Source organism: Muntiacus reevesi, chromosome 9, assembly GCF_963930625.1.
Source record: "Muntiacus reevesi chromosome 9, mMunRee1.1, whole genome shotgun sequence".
NCBI lineage: Eukaryota > Metazoa > Chordata > Mammalia > Artiodactyla > Cervidae > Muntiacus > Muntiacus reevesi.
In genome coordinates, this window is record NC_089257.1 from 858,328 (window position 1) to 877,458 (window position 19,131).

General features: G+C 44.6%; 1 protein-coding gene across 1 annotated transcript; it reads right to left on the bottom strand.

Annotated features, from left to right (window-relative positions):
* Positions 1 to 220: 220 nt before the first annotated feature.
* LOC136174531 (membrane-spanning 4-domains subfamily A member 7-like) lies at positions 221 to 16,193 on the bottom strand. Its single transcript, XM_065944709.1, is given in 7 exon segments — positions 221 to 320; positions 322 to 338; positions 3,451 to 3,657; positions 5,328 to 5,384; positions 7,082 to 7,216; positions 15,701 to 15,819; positions 16,115 to 16,193. Coding segments are annotated over 7 exon segments (714 nt in total).
* Positions 16,194 to 19,131: the final 2,938 nt, after the last annotated feature.

Genomic DNA, 19,131 nt, shown 5'->3' on the forward strand with positions numbered 1-19,131 from the left:
CACATTTCCTCTTCTTTTTATTTTGCTGTCTATTGGGGTTCAGTTGCTTTGCCACCTGTTCGGCGACGCAGCAGAGTGAGCCAGCCCTGCGTGCGCGTGCGCTCCCTCCCTGCCTCCCAGAGCGCTGAGCAGAGTCCCCGAGTTACGCAGCAGGTTCTTAGTGGTTATCTGTTTTACCCGTCGTAATGTGCATATGTCAGCTCCAGGCCCCCAGCCCTTCTTACTCCTGACCGGACGAATGCAGGGCTGTTGGAGTAGACCTTTTCCACCAAAAGACAGACGCGCATGCAGCTGCCAAGAGCTCCAGCGCCGTGAAGGTAAATCGCCACTAGGGCACCCTGTAAACCCACACAGGCCTCTTGTTCAGGAGGCGAGACTGCGAGTGAAGGCTCTAACAGTGGAGAGAAGAAGGCACGGCGAGGACCTTGTCCTCCTCTTTCCTGCTTTTTCTTTCGGATCTCTGAGCCAAAGCAGGGAAATGAATAGCAAGGATTTCCACTCAAGACCTCGGTATTCCACATTCAGAGATGACAGTCATCCTTCATTTACCTGTGCGTGTGTGAAAGTCGCTCAGTTGTGTTCGACTCCTGGCGACCCCATGCAGTCCATGGAACTCTCCAGGCCAGAATACTGGAGTGGGGAGCTGTTCCCTTCTCCAGGGGATCTTCCCAACCCAGGGATCGAACCCAGGTCTCCCAGGTTGCAGGCAGATTCTTTACCCGCTAAGCCACCTGGGAGTTCGCTCATTTACCTCTAGTTGCTCCTATTATTTTCTTTTTTTTCTTGGGTGCTTTTGATTGCCATGCTGTTTCTAGGTATGGGCTTGTTTTTATTCATCCTGCAACAATCTCAGTGCAGTCCTTCAGTCTGAAATCTCATATCTTTCTTACACTCTGCAAAATTCTCGCTTATTTCTCTTGCACCCTCCCTGTCTACCGAGCTGTCCCACTGCAGCTCATATGAGATGTGTTGAACCTTCTCCCTTCACTGTGTACTCCATGTCTTTTAACTTCTTATTGATATTTGCTAAATTTTTATCTTAGTGTATTGTGTTCTATGTGTTTTAATGACACTTATATATTGTATCTCCTATTTAACTGATGCTAAGTTCTTAATTTCAAATATTATAATTTTTATTTTTAATCATACTGTTTAGCTCTTCTTCAAATCCACTTTTTTTGTTGTTGTTCATTGCCATATTCTTTCATTTTGGTTTTAATTCCTTTTTTAATATCTTTAATCATTTAAAATGTAGTTTCATTATAGCATTTTTTCAAATTATGATGTAATCTCCGACTCTCAGATAACTAAATTTCATATTTGTCCCATTTTCTGCTATCCCTCATTTTTTCCCTTATGTTTTTCAAAATATTTTTATTCTTAGATAACTTCAGTGTGTGGGTGGTGATGATTGGAGAGTTCTTTGGTATGTGGGAGACACATAATTTGGACTTCTGGACATCTCTGTTGATGGAGAAGACTCTTGAGAGTCCTTTAGATTGCAAAGAGTCCATCCTAAAGGAAATCAAGCCTGAACATTCATTGGAAGGACTGTTGTTGAAGCTAAAGCTCCAACAGTTTGGCTACCTGATGCAAAGAACTGAGTCGCTGGAAAAGACCCTGCTGCTGGGAAGGATTGACAGCACAAGGAGAAGGGGGCCGCAGAGCGTGAGGCGGTTAGACGGCATCACAGACTCCAGGAGACAGTGGCGAACAGAGGAGCCTGGCGCGCCGCAGTCCACGAGGTTGCAGAGAGCTGGACTTGCGTTAGCAACTGAACAGCAGTAACTCTTGATGGGAGTTGGGTTTGATTCTGATAGTACCTTAGGAGTTCCACAGATCCAGGGACAATTTTAAGTTAGTCATTTTATTCAAGGTTCCTCTATTTTATATGTAATTTTGGATTTGGATACCCCACCTGCTCAAGGCTTGGCGAGATGATTTCATCCTATAAACCTTTATGGAAGAGTTTCTGGAAGGTTCTTGAAATGCAGAACAGAGTTTTTTTCCTGATCTTATTTCTTAAATAGGCTAAATATTTAGTCTCAGCTCCTAACATTTTGCGGGGCACTCAGTGTGAGCCTCCTGCATCCAGTGTGCCTAAAGAACCTCAAACCCTATCGTGGGAATTAAAGCTCCATGAGCCCAGCCTCCAACACCTATGTTCCTGTCCAGGCCGCCATGGTCTTCTGATCTCTGCTCCGGCTTTAATCTCCTTCTTAGTGTCTAGGACATGAGATGACCTTCCTGCCGCCCTCCCTTCTTTCCTTCTTCCATCTCTCGACGTTTATTTTCAACTTTAAATTTGTTACTTTCCCCAGGTAATCTTTATGTTGATAAAGAAAGAGTGGACCTTTGAAGTCTGCCCAGTCTGCCGAGTTGCAGCTTCTCTGATGCTGCAGGAAGTTCTCTTTGGCTCTAGTTACCTGAGAGTGGGAGGTAGTTTGAGCTGAGTTTTCGCTGAGTTAAGCTCTGATTACCCGAGGCGGGAAGAACGCCTCTCCCATTCTCCATGCTTTGCCTGACCTCTCCCCTGCACCAGGGTGGTACTATCTGCTGGACTTCCTCAAGCTGATTTCCAACCAGATGAGTCTCCGTGCCCTTCTGTTTCCTCAAGCTCCTGGATCAAAGCACATGCTTTTGCCAACCTCTGGGTCCCACAGGCAACCTCACAGAAGGCTGTGAGTTCAGAAGTGTGCACACATTCTCTGCAATTCAACAGACAGATCCAAGGGAATGAGAGAGGTTGCCTTTGTTTCCTCAGCTCAGACAAGGGGGAGTCACAAAGGGAGTGATCTTTCTCCTTAAAGGGCCAGAGTTTATGGTGTCCAAACTCTGAGCCTGCATATAGAGGACTGACTAAGCCAAGATGGTCATAATCAACAGGTGGTGACCATCAAGTTTGGGGGAAAAGCGGCAAGAAGATGGTGCCTGGGGATGCTGGTGTTTCTGCTAAGAGTCAAATCCCTGGGTAGACCGTCTCTCATTGTCTGCAGCCCTGCTGGGCCAGTCTAGTAATTAGGTGCTTGGGCTTAAGGTTCAAGTTCCATACCAACTTACCATATGGTGCATTAATCCCAAATCAAATCAAGTTCAAATCAAAAGGAAATGTTTCTGTCCATGTTGGGGGTGGTGGGAATGCCTGTTCAACAAAGGAGGCACTTTGAGGGCTAGAGCTGTCGAGAATAGGGCATTTATTATTTAAGAAGGATGACCAAACGGATCACCACGCACAGTCCTTCTTGATTCCCTGTTATGACTTTGCACAGTGCTTTGCCTGTATTTTGCAGCCCGCTGACCAACCTCTTTCAACCATAATTTTTTGTCTTTCCTGTTTGCTTGCAGACATTCAAAGCAACCGGGCTGCAGACTGCTGAAAAGTCAGAAATGTATGCAAAGCAGGGACACTGAGATTTCACATGACAGGAGGTATGATCTGAAACTACTTACTGTTAGACCGACGCTGTTCAGGAGACAGTCCTTGACTTTGTATATCGAATAATAGTACCTCGAATAAGGCAGTGAGGCTAGGTAATCCCTTCCGGAGTCACACTGCTGAGAGGCCGTCCTCAGAGCTACCAGGCTGTTGGCCAGCAGGACGAGGCCCGCTCCAGCAGCCACCGAGCTCACTGCACTGGAGATGAGGCTGTTCGTGGCCTGGAGGAGAAACTCTGCATTGGGACCTCATCATGGACGCAGCACGTGGCGCTGTTCACCCCCATCCACGGCGCTGCAACGGGACTTCCCTGCGTCTGTTTTCCTCCGACCTGTGTGCTCCCTGGGGACCCAGACTGTGTCTTATTTACCCTGTAGGCCCTTCTCACTACCTGGCTTGTCACCTGATATAATCAGTAAAAGTTGGCTGAATGAGAAAACGTATGAACAATTCCTTCTTAGGGGAAGAGGTCTGGCTCCTTGACTCTGCAGGGCCTCCAAGACGGAGGAGCAGCTACTCAGGCAACTGCCAGGCGCCCTTGACTCCTCAGCAGCTTTAGCATCTTTCTTTTGCTCTTTAGGGCTTCTGGAGTATGGCCTTTGGTCCCTCCTGGGAGGACCAGTCTATGACTCTCTTCCCATCAAGAAGCAGCTTCAGAGAAAAGGCAGAAACCAGCTGGAGAAGTTGGAATACCCATCTGGAGGCGGATCAGACCAATGAGAACCACATCCGCCACACTCTCTCCTGGGGCACATTCCGCGTCTTGGGGAAAAGGGCTTTCCCAGGATGTGACTCCTCCGCAAAGAGGAGCCAGGCTTGGTGGCAGGCTCCCAGCACGCGCTCTGTTCTTCTTTAACATCACAGTGGGGTACCGGCTGTTGGGGAGCCCCGTCGCCCTGTCCTCTTACCTCTTGGCCCCGCAGCTGTAGGGCTTTGTGTGCTGAGTCCCTGAAGGGGGCGCAGACTGAACGGGCGGCGTCTTTGCCCGGAGTTGCCAAGTGCAGGCGCTGGAGCCCACGTATCGTCTTGGGTCCCACATGTGGAGCCCACAGCATCTTAGGTCGTCCCAGCTGTGGTTTGCCTTTTCAGTGAATTCAGGGCACTTGGGAAACCACCTCTGAGAGCCACATGTTTCTCTTCCACATTCTGGAGATGAGAAAGCTGGGGGCTAGAGAAGGAAGGAACCTTCTGAAGCACACAGAAGTGTCAGCGGCAGAGCTGGGATGGAAGTAGAGGTCTCCTGACCCCAGTTCCAGAGCTCTGCCCCCACCCCATGCTGTGAACTCTTCAGTCCATTGGCTCTGGGGTTAAGACATTCAGCTTCAAGCTTCAGGAGCTTATACTGGCCTCATACGCCGTCTGATGTGCCCTCATCCATAGCTAACCAGACTGTGGATCTTCCTGAGTCAGGATGTGGCTTTGCCCTACATCATCTTTGTGGGTGTGTGGCTGTGGGGAGGGGAGCTTGCTATGGCGAGGATCAAAGACCTCAGCGCCTGCCTCCCCTCGCGCCCTACTGACTTTGTCAGCGAAACGACTGCAGTCTGACAGCTCTTTCTAAGGGGGTGGAGGAGATGGCCACAGGACCTAAGCCCACACAGCTCTGCCTCTCCCTGTCCTAGGAAGGATCTCTAGGCTCTAGCGAGATGGTCGTCTGTCCCCTTCAGGGCCAAGAGAGCAAGTCATAAAGAGCCCATGGTATATTCAAGATTTTCTACCGCTTAAGCAAATAAGGTAAACCTTCTGCAAGCTTAGAATATGACACTGGAGAACTATTTTGCAGGGCAAAGAGCATGCATCAAGGAGGGAAGAGCACAAATTCCCTCTTAAGAGTTAACTCCAAAGTTCCTTTTATTCCAGTCAGCTAAGAATCCATGGTTCTCGTACTTACAAAAGGCTTACTTGATTTTTTCCCAGAGATAATTGAGAGGGTTCCGGTAATGGCAAACTGCTCAGAAAAGAGAGAAATGATGAGTTGACTTAGAGAAATGTGACCACCATGTTACTCTCAGTCGATCAATGTGTGTGTGTGTGTGTGTACACATGCTGAGTTCTCAGTCATGTCCAGCTCTTTGTGACCCATGGGCTGTAACCCACCATGCTCGTCTGCCCGTGGAGCTCCCCAAGCAAGAACACTGGAGTGAGTTGCCGTTTCCTTCTCCGGGGGATCTTCCCGACCAGGAGTCAGACCCTCGCCTCTTGTGTCTCCTGCACTGGCAGGCAGATTCTTTACCAGTAAGCCGCCTGGGAAGCCCCAACTCAATCAATACATCACGTAAATTCACTGGGATCCATATGGAGAGAGACCCCTGATTTTCACCCCCAGGATGCCTCCATTGACTTTGAAGAATAGGCAGATACACAGAGGAGCTGGATTTATGTTCATGGAAATCACTGGGAGCTGAGGAGGTCTGGGAAGGGGGCACACATGGACGGAGGAGAGTGTTGCTAGACTACGAGGTAGGAAGAGAGGAGGCTGAGAAAGACCATGACTTGAGGGCTTAGAAGGATAGGAGCAGCCACCCACAGCACGGAGGAGACAGGCTCTAATGCAAAGTGCAGAAACACATGGGCGTCCAGCCATTGGTGGCAATAACCTGAGTTAGGCTGGGAGTTGAGGGAAATGCGAAGGGTCAGTGAAGAGTCTTTTATGTGAAGAGTATTTTAAAGCCCCGTAAGTCCGCATTTGATCCCAGTGGTATTAAGGGTCCACTTGGTGAAGGGATAATGTTTTGAGCTGAAACATGGGTTAAGCTGTGGTTTAAACTTGGGATCGGGTGGTCACAGACAAAGACAGTCAAGCATGCTAGCTTCATTAGAGAATGCAGGAGCCCAGACCGTGGGTTAGATAGTAGAGTCAAGGACAAACAGTGCTCTGGGGGCAGAAGCAGGGCTCCCCTGCCTCAGTGCACGGATTGTCCACACGAGGAGTGTATCCATACAGAGGGGCGCCATGGAAAGTCTGTCTGCCCAGAACGCCCCTTTTTCTCCTGTCAGGATGTTGCATGGAGAAGAAGTGGCCTTTTCTGGGAGATGTGGGGAGGTCCTGGACAATCTCCAAGGAAAATGATCTGCTGGGCCCTTTTCCATGAGCTGCTACATGGAAGGCCTCAAAAAACTTTCTACCAGATGCTCGGGATTGCCTCTGACAATGTAGCAAGAGTGTTCCTGGTTCCCATGAATCTTACCATTGTTAGTTTAATTCTCTGCAGATCTGTGGCATCTACCAGCAGTGCTCATTTTATTTAAGAAAAATGAGCTTTTCACTTTCTGCTGACAGGTGGATTACTCTTAAACTGGAGGGATTCCAATGGCCTCACCAAAGGGCCAAAGAAGGATATGAAAGACCTGTCACTTTCTGGAAGCATGTCAGGAAGCCAGGTAAGAAGTGCTGTACTGGCATGCCCACTGTGTCACCATATTGCCCCCTGCCCCAACCAGTCACTCCCTGGGAGGCTCACACAGGAGGGACTAAGCCCCTCTGCCGCTTTTCCTGAACTAGAGACACGTGATGGGCAATAGTAACAGAGGAAAGGTGGGGGAACTCAGCCTTCTCCTGCTTCTTGGGATTGAGTCATTCCATGACTTAGAACCCAGTTGGCATTTATAAAGCATATCCCCTCTTGGAGACCCCACTCTACTCACACATAAAGCTCCTAAAAATGGGTACCCAGACATCAGAATGGTGGAAATTGCTGGGCTGAGCTGGGAAGAATTGGGAGCAGAAACCAAAATGACCCCCAAACTTGAAATCACCAGGAAACACAGGATCTGGATGGTCTGAAAGAAATAAGAGGGAAAAGTGTAAAAACTTCCAGAGAACACTGTAAACAGATGAGAGCTATCATTGCATGCACATTGTGAATTCTAAAGAGTGCAGAATATACGTCATCATCTGTAATTAAAAAGGAGCAGGGGAGTGTTACAAGTTGCCAATAGGCATTCTATTAGAGAAAGTCATATATAACTAACCTCTTTTACTTTTGATAGAATTATTAACCTAGCAAATCAGGGAGTGATATATGCATTTTTAACTTTATTTTGCAAAAGGTAGTTTACAGGTTTTTGTTTGGTTTGGTTTGGTCTAGGGCAAATAGATAGGGAAAAATTTTCTAGACAATACTCCAGTTAGATGGCTATAGAAAGCAAATTTATCATGGGAATGTTAATAAAGGGCTCAGTTCCAATTGAAGTAAAGTAGAGTAGAAAGTCTTTAGTGCCATAATTAATCTTAATCATCATTGGATTTTAATAATTATTAATACTTTTTAATGACACAAATGGTGGTGATAATAGTCTGTATTTATTGAACACTTTCTACATTTTAGCTACTCATCTTGTCTCACTTCTAGATAAGAAAAATGAGGCACCAGAATTAAAATAACTTGTAAAAACCCATGCCAATGGCCAAATGGAAGAACTAGGTTTTTAGCCCTATTCATCTGATATTGAGTTTTACTCACTTTACTCACTGTTTAATATTTATTAAACACTGTTTTAAAACTCACTCTTTTCATATTTATTGACTATCCCAGACACCAGGGGAATAAAGCAAGTGAAAATCACTGCCACCAGATGTGTATTATGTCCTTTACTGATGAATTCCTTGGGAAGCAAAATGAGTTAAGAGCAAAGTATTAGGAAATGAGCCCTCAGAAGCACTAAGGGTGTGATACAAGCTGTGTACGGCCTTGTCGGCTCTTTTTACCAACTTTGCCGTTCTTTTTAGTAAAAAGGTAAGCCCACTGGACAATTTTGAGCAAGGATAGTGCATGATCCAATTCACATTTTTAAAAGATCATTCTGTCTGCTGAGTTGAGAGTAGATCATAAGGGAACAGAGCAGGGACATCTATAAAGAGGGTATTTCCATAATTCACATGTGAGATGATGCCAGCCTGGAGGAAGATGTGGATAACAGAGGTGGCGAGAAGTTCCGTCATTTGGTTCTAGATGTGCTGTGGAGATTAAACCTATGGGACTTGCCAACGGTGTGAATGTGGATTATGAAACAGGAATGAAGCGTGCCTCCAAGGGTCTCGGCTTGAGTATCTGAAGTGATGGAGTCAACACGGATTTAAAATTGGCAATACTGTATGAGGAGTGGGCTTGGGGCTGGAAGATCAGGATTTCAGCCTGGGGCAGACTAGGGAGAGGTGTTGAGTAGATATCCAAGTGGAGATGTACATAGGCTTTTGGATATGTGAGTCTTAAGTTGGGAGAAGAGATCCTGGCAACAGATATAGCCTTTTTGTTCCAAGCTGCAAGTGAAGATAATATTTAAATCCCTATTACCAGGTGAGTTCCCCGTTGTAACAGATATGGAAAGAGTGGAGTCAAGGACTGAGCAGTGGAGAACCCCAAATTTAGGATCAGCAAAATAGAAACATAAAAGGCACAATCCAGGAGAAAGGAGGAAAACTGGAAGAATTGATGTCCAAGAATAGAAGGAAAATGAAAGTCGCTCAGTTGTGTCTGACTCTTGGTGACTCCATGGACTATATAGTCCACAGAATTCTCCAGGCCAGAATACTGGAGCAGGTAGCCTTTCCCTTCTCTGAGGGATCTTCCTGACCCAGGGATCAAACCCAGTTCTCCCACATTGCAGGCAGATTCTTTACCAGCTGAGCCACAAGAGGAACCCAACAAGACTGGAGTGGGTAGCCTATCCCTTCTCCAGCTGATCTTCCTGACCCAGGAACCAAACTGGGGTCTCCTGCATTGCTGGCAGATTCTTTACCAACTGAGCTATCAGGGAAGCCCATCCAAGAATAAATACAGTGTTTCAAGTAGGAGAGAGTGATCAGCTACACCAAACCTTCCTATTAGTTTGAGAAAATCAACACTGAAGACCTGGAAATTGGGTTAGCAGCGTGGAGCAAAGGGGACAGATACCACCAGATATGGCTCAAGAGAGAATATCATCCAAGAGTAATTAGAGACACTGACTTCCCACCGTTAGGAAGTGCTCCTGGGAAGGCAAGGGAGAAGGTGGCATTAGCTGGAGGGTGTGTGAAGTTAAAAGTATTTGTTTTTGCTTTTTGTTTGTTTGTTTTCAAGATTGGGAGAAGTTGCATTAAGATTCTGCCCTCGTGGAAATGATTAAGAAAATTTTCAGAGAATTACTGGACAAGTGATAAGGGTTGGAGTCTACCACACCCAGGGAAGAATATCTTAATTAGAAGGTGGGCATTTATTTTATTTTTAGCAATGGGGAGGAGATAAAGAATGTATGGGCACAAATGTGGGTAATTACAGACATGTAGCAGCTTGCGGATGTTCTCACCGGATGGGCTCAATTTTCTTAGCATTTTAGGAAGCAAGGTGATCAGTGGAAAAGGAAGACTCTAGAGGTTTTGGGGGCGGGGGAGGGAAAGAATGTACGAAGTGGTTTTCTGGGGTCAGAGGAAAGTGAACAGATGAAAGAAATACCATGCATATTTTAGGCAGCTTTGACAGTCCATTTGGGCTTATGGTCATAAATAAGAAGTGATGTGTATGTGTGCATGTGAGTGTGTGTATGTTTTCAGGCATGGTTAGTCACATGAATTCAAGTACAGATTAGGCAAATGGGCAGCATTAGAGTCAAATCAATGTCATAGATTTTTTTCTGGAGAGTGTGCTATAAGGATATGAGGATGAGGTTGTTGAGGGCATCACAAGAGAGTGGGCTATGGGGGTCATGGCTGGGAGAGGAAGGCTCCGTGAAGGAGGGTTCTTATCAATAAGTTTCAGCAAGGTTAAACAGTCAATGGAAGTTGGAGGGAATGATCTTGAGAGATTAGAATTTGTAGCTGGAGTATGAGATTCTTGAAAAATAGACAATGATTGTGAAAGGTTGTTGCTGAGCCATGAAAGACGCTGGGATTCTTGGCCTCCAAAGGCGAGGAATTTGATCCAGGCCCAGAGATGAGGCTTGATTGTTCAGAGCTTTTGTGTGATAAAGATTTATTAAAGTATAAAAGTGATAGAGAAAGCTTCTGTCATAGACATCAGAAGGGGACAGAAAGGGTGCCCCCTGCTAGTTTTTAGCAAGAAGTTATATACCTATTAGCAGGTTGATAATTAGAGAAAGGAAATGTCTCAAAACTCAGAGAGTGGCCCCAGCCGCTCACCCACAACATGCATTCTGAGATAACATTGGCACCAGCAGGGTCATCCCAGGCCATAAGACAATTGACAGGAATCTTGAAGAAAGGCAGGTTTCCAAGAAAATACACAGTCTCATTAACATAGCTTAAGAGAACATTTCCATGAGTAAAACATACTGGTTTGTTGAGCCCTAATCCGTTCTGAGTCTTAGGAAGAATCCACTTGAAGAAAGGCAGAGTCTAAGGTAAACACATAGTTCATTAACATAGCTTAAGAAGAACATTTCCATAAGAAAAATCACATTGGCTAGCTCAAGGTTCAAGAAACCTGAAGTTCAGGTGGAACCAGCTGTCATCATTGCAACACAGAATTTTATTTTATTTTATTTATTTTTTTTTTTAAATATTATTTTATTAGTTGGAGGCCAATCACTTTACAACATTTCAGTGGGTTTTGTCATACATTGACATGAATCAGCCATATAGTTACACGTATTCCCCATCCCGATCCCCCCTCCCACTTCCCTCCCCACCCGACTCCTCAGGGTCCTCCCAGTGCACCAGGCTCGAGCACCTGACTCATGTATCCCACCTGGGCTGGTGGTCCGTTTCACCATAGATAATATACATGCTGTTCTTACAAAACATCCCACCCTCACGTTCTCCCCCAGAGTTCAAAAGTCTTTTCTGTACTTCTGTGTCTCTTTTTCTGTTTTGCATATAGGGTTATCGCCACCATCTATCTAAATTCCGTATATATGTGTTAGTATGCTGTAATGTTCTTTATTTTTCTGGCTTACTTTACTCTGTATAATGGGCTCCAGTTTCATCCATCTCATTAGAACTGATTCAAATGAATTCTTTTTAACGGCTGAGTAATATTCCATGGTGTATATGTACCACAGCTTCCTTATCCATTCATCTGTTGATGGGCATCTAGGTTGCTTCCATGCCCTGGCTGTTATAAACAGTGCTGCAATGAACATTGGGGTGCGTGTCTCTTTCAGATCTGGTTTCCTCGGTGTGTATGCCCAGAAGTGGTATTGCTGGGTCATATGGCAGTTCTATTTCCAGTTTTTTAAGAAATCTCCACACTGTTTTCCATAGTGGCTGTACTAGTTTGCATTCCCACCAACAGTGTAAGAGGGTTCCCTTTTCTCCACACCCTCTCCAGCATTTATTGCTTGTAGACTTTTGGATAGCAGCCATCCTGACTGGCGTGTAATGGTACCTCATTGTGGTTTTGATTTGCATTTCTCTGATAATGAGTGATGTTGAGCATCTTTTCATGTGTTTGTTAGCCATCTGTATGTCTTCTTTGGAGAAATGTCTGTTTAGTTCTTTGGCCCATTTTTTGATTGGGTCGTTTATTTTTCTGGAATTGAGCTTCAGAAGTTGCTTGTATATTTTTGAGATTAATCCTTTGTCTGTTTCCTCATTTGTTATTATTTTCTCCCAATCTGAGGGCTGTCTTTTCACCTTACTTATAGTTTCCTTTGTTGTGCAAAAGCTTTTAATTTTCATTAGGTCCCATTTGTTTATTTTTGCTTTTATTTCCAATATTCTGGGAGGTGGGTCATAGAGGATCCTGCTGTGATTTATGTCGGAGAGTGTTTTGCCTATGTTCTCCTCTAGGAGTTTTATAGTTTCTGGTCTTACATTTAGATCTTTAATCCATTTTGAGTTTATTTTTGTGTATGGTGTTAGAAAGTGTTCTAGTTTCATTCTTTTACAAGTGGTTGACCAGTTTTCCCAGCACCACTTGTTAAAGAGATTGTCTTTTTTCCATTGTATATCCTTGCCTCCTTTGTCAAAGATGAGGTGTCCATAGGTTCGTGGATTTATCTCTGTATCACTGATGAACATAGATGCAAAAATCCTTAACAAAATTCTAGCAAACAGAATCCAACAACATATTAAAAAAATCATACACCATGACCAAGTGGGCTTTATCCCAGGAATGCAAGGATTCTTTAATATCCGCAAATCAATCAACGTAATACACCACATTAACAAATTGAAAGATAAAAACCATATGATTATCTCAATAGATGCAGAGAAAGCCTTTGACAAAATTCAACACTCATTTATGATTAAAACTCTCCAGAAAGCAGGAATAGAAGGAACATACCTCAACATAATAAAAGCTATATATGACAAACCCACAGCAAGCATCACCCTCAATGGTGAAAAATTGAAAGCATTTCCTCTGAAATCAGGAACAAGACAAGGATGCCCACTCTCACCACTACTATTCAACATAGTGTTGGAAGTTTTGGCCACAGCAATCAGAGCAGAAAAACACATAAAAGGAATCCATATAGGAAAAGAAGAAGTGAAACTCTCGCTGTTTGCAGATGACATGATCCTCTACATAGAAAACCCTAAAGACTCTTCCAGAAAATTACTAGAGCTAATCAATGAATATAGTAAAGTTGCAGGATATAAAATTAACACACAGAAATCCCTTGCATTCCTATACACTAACAATGAAAAAACAGAAAGAGGAATTAAGGAAACAATACCATTCACCATTGCAACAAAAAGAATAAAATACTTAGGAGTATATCTACCTAAAGAAACAAAAGACCTATACATAGAAAACTATAAAACACTGATGAAAGAAATCAAAGAGGACACAAACAGATGGAGAAACATACCGTGCTCATGGATTGGAAGAATCAATATTATCAAAATGGCTATTCTACCCAAAGCAATCTATAGATTCAATGCAATCCCTATCAAGTTACCAACGGTATTTTTCACAGAACTAGAACAAATAATTTCACAATTTGTATGGAAATACAAAAAACCTCGAATAGCCCAAGCAATCTTGAGAAAGAAGAATGGAACTGGAGGAATCAACCTGCCTGACTTCAGACTCTACTACAAAGCCACAGTCATCAAGACAGTATGGTACTGGCACAAAGACAGAAATATAGATCAATGGAATAGAATAGAAAGCCCAGAGATAAATGCAACACAGAATTTTAAAAGAAACCTCCTTTTAAATTTGTATAGAGAAGGGAAAAAAGTCTTAGATTTGTAGTTTGTTTCCTCCTGCTGCTTAAGAGAGATAAAAAATCGTCTGACACTTGCAGCCTGTTCCCTACATTTGGGGGCCGTAGCTTTCCCGCCTGCTACCTTCTCATTTGGTTTCCTGCTGTTAGTATTGATAAGATACAGGATAGGACTCAGGGAATGTTTGTCTAAGGAAGGTTGGACAAGATCCGTGGGGAGAGGAGGTCAAGGAACGAAGAGGGCACGGCGCTGGGAAGGATCACAAACACTGATATTGAAACAGCAATGGCTTATGATAGAATCTCTGCTGCATGGAGTGATGGTGACTGAACAGTCAAACTCTTAAAGAGAAAGAGCGAATTACCTGGGAGAGTGAAAGAAGTGGGAAATCACTGAAGTTTGTCTTTGTCTCTCCAATTCCTTCAAGGAATACAGGAATGGGGCTTAAAAAAACAAACTCTTAAGTGTATAGTTCACTGATTAACTCAAGTGTGTAAAATAGTAGCTGGCACATTGAAGGTGCTCAATAAATGATAGGTGAATGTATGAATGAAAATCATATCTCTTATTGATATAATCTCTCATTGGTATCTCTTATTGATTGCTGAAGCAAATGGTGAAATGTGTTTGTGATTCTAGGCTACCTGTAGGCTAGATTACAGGCTGCATGGGCAAAACAAGAAGGAGAAAGGCAAGTCAGCTCGGAACCAGCTATTTGAAAGAAGTAAATTAAGAGAGTGAATACTGGTAAATGATAGTATAATAATAAACATTAATTGGTTTTATTTTCAAGCAACACATTCATCAGACAGTTATCCTAAAGATGATGATGTTTCAAACTTTTCAGTATATCACTTACTGTTATTTTCTAAAACACTGATTATTCTTAGGTCTTTTAAACTAAACTCAATCTTCTTAAAATTCTATTCTATCAATTCTTAATTATTCCTAAGATTAGAATTACCTTTAACAAATACCTTTTGAAGTTCATGACTGTCTACAATTGCTTGAAATAATTGTTCTCTTCCAGTGTTCAAAACACAAATAACATTTCAAAAATATCTTTTTCAGGTGAGAGACTGAAATTAGGAATTTTCAATTAATAAATGAAAAGGACAATTGCATTGTATTTTGTTAAAAGTTGGAGTGAATAACCTACCAAGATGACATGAGATTCTAGAGTAGGAGTTTTTAGAAATGAGAGGGAAAGATTGATCTAGAAGTCTCCATGAGAAGCAAGGAAGATGCTGCCTTCATTTCCATGCCTGCCAGTGAGTGTGTCGGGGGGAACTGGGCCCTGGGGAACAAGATTTCTGTTTGCACAAGCTGTCAGAAGAGGCTTTGAGGAAAAGAAAAAAGAGAGATAAGGAATATAATGCTGCTGTGCCGCGTGTGAGCTGCGTGTGCTAGGTCACTTGGTCGTGTCCGACTTTTTTGCAACCCCGTGGACTGTAGCCCGCCAGGTTCCTCTGTCCGTGAAGCTTTCTAGTCAAGAACACTGGAGTGGGCTGCCATTTCCTTCTCCAGAGAATCTTCCCAACCCAAGGATCGAACCTGCGTGTCTTGCATCTCCTGCACTGGCAGGTGTATTCTTTACCACTAGCGCCGCCTGGGAAGCACCATAATGCTGTCAACTAACCCTGAATTTCGATTTTTGGCAGAGTTCCAAATCTGGGGATGAGTGGGAGTTAGGTCTCTAAAGGGAGTATTAAGGAGCATGTGGGAATTAAGTCCTGAATATGAAGGATGGTGACCTAGGACACCTGGGTGTTTCATAGTTACTCCAGTAAACAGGGAGAAAACGAACAGTGAGATTACTCTAGGTTCTCTTATTTCAAAATGTTTAAGAAATATGCTCAAAATAAAGTCAAGTTGAATCATACTGAGTAAAATCAACTGGTTAAATCCTAAGTCTCTACTATACTAAAGATGAATTACAAGAGGCTTTATTGTGTAGATTTCTGGTGGAAAAGATCTAATTGTTTCAGTTACTCTACAGAAGGGCCTGAGGAAGATGCAGCTCCATTTCATGTCCCAGTAAGCCTGGAGTCAGGGGAGAAAAAGAAAGATTCTCCCAGGTCCATTGTAGACTGTGGTCTGGATACATTCATAATATTTTCCGCAGGGTCCCCCTTGTAAGGAGATATACTTGCTCCAAGAACTGCGGCTTCTCTTGGCAGACCTTTTGGCAGGTGATCTTCTTCCTGGTAGACCTGTGCAGGCTTCTCTCTTTCGGAAATAATGACGCCCTTCAGAGTGAAGGCATTAAAGGCTCAGGTGGTCATGAGCTTGAGCGGTGGTGGCATGGTGCTGGTGATGCTGGAAAAAGAAGTGAACCCAGCTGGGACCCAAGGTTTGACTTAAAGATAGGAAACCAGACTTTCCGGGAGCTTGAGATTTTTCCCAGTTGTCCAAGACGTGACCTGTCCTTTAGGAACAGAGCTGAGGATGGGGAGCGGCAGCAAGCCTGCTACAGTGCTTTCACTGCGGCCAGGAGGCGTGTCGCCGGGAGAAAGCGGGAAGCATTTTGAAGAGTCGAAACAGCTGACAAGGAGCTTGCTTCGTACCCACTCCACTCTCCTTGCAGCCACCGCTAATCTCACCCCTCTGCACCTCGGCTTCGCTGTGGGACGTTCCCAGCCACATCGCCCGGTGTGGCATGGCCAGACCTCGCGGCACCAGGGGTCGGATCCGGGCCCTCTGCAGTGGAAGCACAGTCCTAACCTCCAGGGAAGTCCCCCCCGTATTGTAACTTTATGCTCCATCTGTTCTTCCCAGTCTTCCGTCATAGTCTTATTTTCTCTCCTTTAAGACGTTGATCAAGCCTATTCCACATCCCTTTCAGCAAATGACTTATCTCACCTAGAACGGGGGCTTCCCCGGCGGTGCTGGCGGTAGGAAATCTGCCTATTCAGTCGCTGGGTGGGGGTGGCCCCCTGCAGGGGAAAATGGCACCCAGGCCAGCTGTTCTTGCCGGAAGGAAATCCCGCGAACAGAGGAGCCCGGTGGGCTGTACAGAGTCCAGGGGGTTGAAGAGTCAGACCCGACTGGGCAGCAGCCCCGGGAACAAGCGCCTTGTCTTTGTTGGTTTAATAACTGTCAGTGTGAGTGCTTCTTTAACTCCCGCTGAATTCTAGGCACTGGGCCCTAGTAGTTATAATCCTCATAACAACTTAGGTGCTATTAAACCCACTTTACACAGTTAGAAACTTAGGGATAATAAGTTCACGTGGTTTTCATTAAATGAAATTGTCATGCAAAGTACCTAGCCTGCCATCCTATAGCCAACATAATCAGTACCAGCTTGTATTCGCATAACTGGAAAGTGTCTGCACCAAGGCCATCTGACCTGCGATTTTTCTCAGTACCACAGTCATCCTTGTCGTTCGTTTTCTTTCATCCTAACTGGCAGCTTCAGTGTGGACTCAAGGAGAGAGCTGCCTGCCGCCCACCGGCTTGGCAGCACGGCTGGCCCCCGGGGTGCTCCCAGATCTGTTCTCAGATCAACATTCTCTTTCTTTCAGGTCAGACTTTGAATCGAGCCCCATGATTATCTGCTGGGGCCACTCTTAGGAACCAGCCTCTCAAGCTTCGTTCATATTGTCACATGGTGCAGAATTAACTTTTTTAAGATGGTTCTTAGGGAAGGCTAAGTGTAGTAAGCCAGGCACATTGGACAAAAACTGCGTGATTCAACTTACGTATGGTATCTAAAATAGCCAGACTCATAAAAGCCAGGACTAGAATGGAATGGTGGGTTCCAGGAAATGAGGAGTTGATATAAAATATGTATAACGTTTCAGTTATGCAAGATAAGCTCTGGAGATCTGCTGTACATCTTGCCTATAGATAACAATACTGTATTGTACATTTAAAATTCCCCTACAAAGAGCTCAAGTTCTGTGCTCTTAACACAATAAGAAATTAAAAAATAAAATTCAAAAGAAATAAAAAAAATTGACCTTCAACGTAAAGATTTTTTTACAAGTATTTGTAGTTCTGGATTCCTTCCTATATTTGTCAGTTCTCATACCCAAGGGCTCTAGCCTGTGCTTGGTTCTAAGCCTGAAACTAGGACTGGAATCCTAGTTGGTACCCTCTACCTCACTGTATTCTCATATACCATGTATGTTTATTTTCTCTTACCGCTTAAAATTTTTAGTTTTATACAAGTGTTGAGTTGGTTGATAATGTTGTGTTAGTTTCAGGTACAGCTGCTGGAGGCTCCTGGACGCTCCCGGGCAAGTCTGGGTCAGTCCCTTGTGGGGTCACTGCCCTTTTCTCCTGGGCCCTGGTGCACAAGGCTCTGTCTGTGCCTCCAGGAGTCTGCTTCCGAGTCGTGTCTAGGTTCTGCCAGCTCTGTGGTGGGGTTAATGGCGACCTCCTCCAAGAGGGCTTATGCCACCCCCAGGTCTGCAGCACCCAGAGCCCCTGCCCCGCAGCAGTCCACTGCTGACCCGCACCTCCACAGGAGACGCTCAAACGCAGTTCTGGTTCAGTCCCGTCACTTCATGGCAAATAGATGGGGAAACAGTGGAAACAGTGACAGACTTTATTTTCTTGGGATCCAAGATCACTTCAGATGGTGACTGCAGCCATGAAATTAAAAGATGCTTACTCCTTGGAAAAAAGGCGATGGCAAACCTAGACAGCATATTAAAAAGCAGAGACAGTACTTTGCCAACAAACATCCATCTAGTCAAGGCTGTGGTTTTTCCAGTGGTCATGTACGGATGTGAGAGTTGGACTGTAAAGAAAGCTGAGCACCAAAGAATGGATGCTTTTGAACTGTGGTGTTGGAGAAGACTCTTGGGAGTCCCTTGGACTGCAAGGAGATCCAGCCAGTCCATCCTAAAGGAGATCAGCCCTGGGTGTTCATTGGAAGGACTGATGCTGAGGCTGAAGCTCCAGTACTGTGCTGTGCTTAGTCGCTCAGCTGTGTCCGACTCTTTGCAACCCCATGGACAGCAGCCTCCCAGGCTCCTCTGTCCGTGGAATTCTCCAGGCCAGAATACTGGAGTGGGTTGCCATGCCCTTCTCCAGGGGATCTTCCCAACACAGGGATGGAACCCAGGTCTCCCGCATTGCAGGCTGATTCTTTACCAGCTGAACCGCCTGGGAAGCCCATTATGAGCAATGCTACAGTGAATGTCTTTGCCCCTCTGTGGTGCCACGTCTATTCAATTACCTTCTGAGAGTAACATTTAGAAGTGTTTTTAAGGAGTTTAAGGCCACACTACTTCAATTTTGACACATAGGGCTGGTTTTTAGGAAGAGTTCTGTATCACCAAGATTCTTTATGACTTTGCAAGAAGGCTTCAGACTGATGCCATCATCTCCAAGCCTCACTGTTGGAGAGAGCTCCTTTTTCCTTCCACATTCATCAAGGGGAGATAAAGTTGTGGTAGCTCCCAACTTTGCAAAACACTTCTAAAACCCCAACTTTGAAGACAAGTCACCGCTTGGAGGCCACCTGTGCTGCAAAGAGCAGTTTTCTCTCTTACAGAATTAGGACAAAGCAGTGGGGCTCCATGCTCAGGATTCAGTCTAACTGCACGGGGTTTATTGAGACCGTGTTTATAAG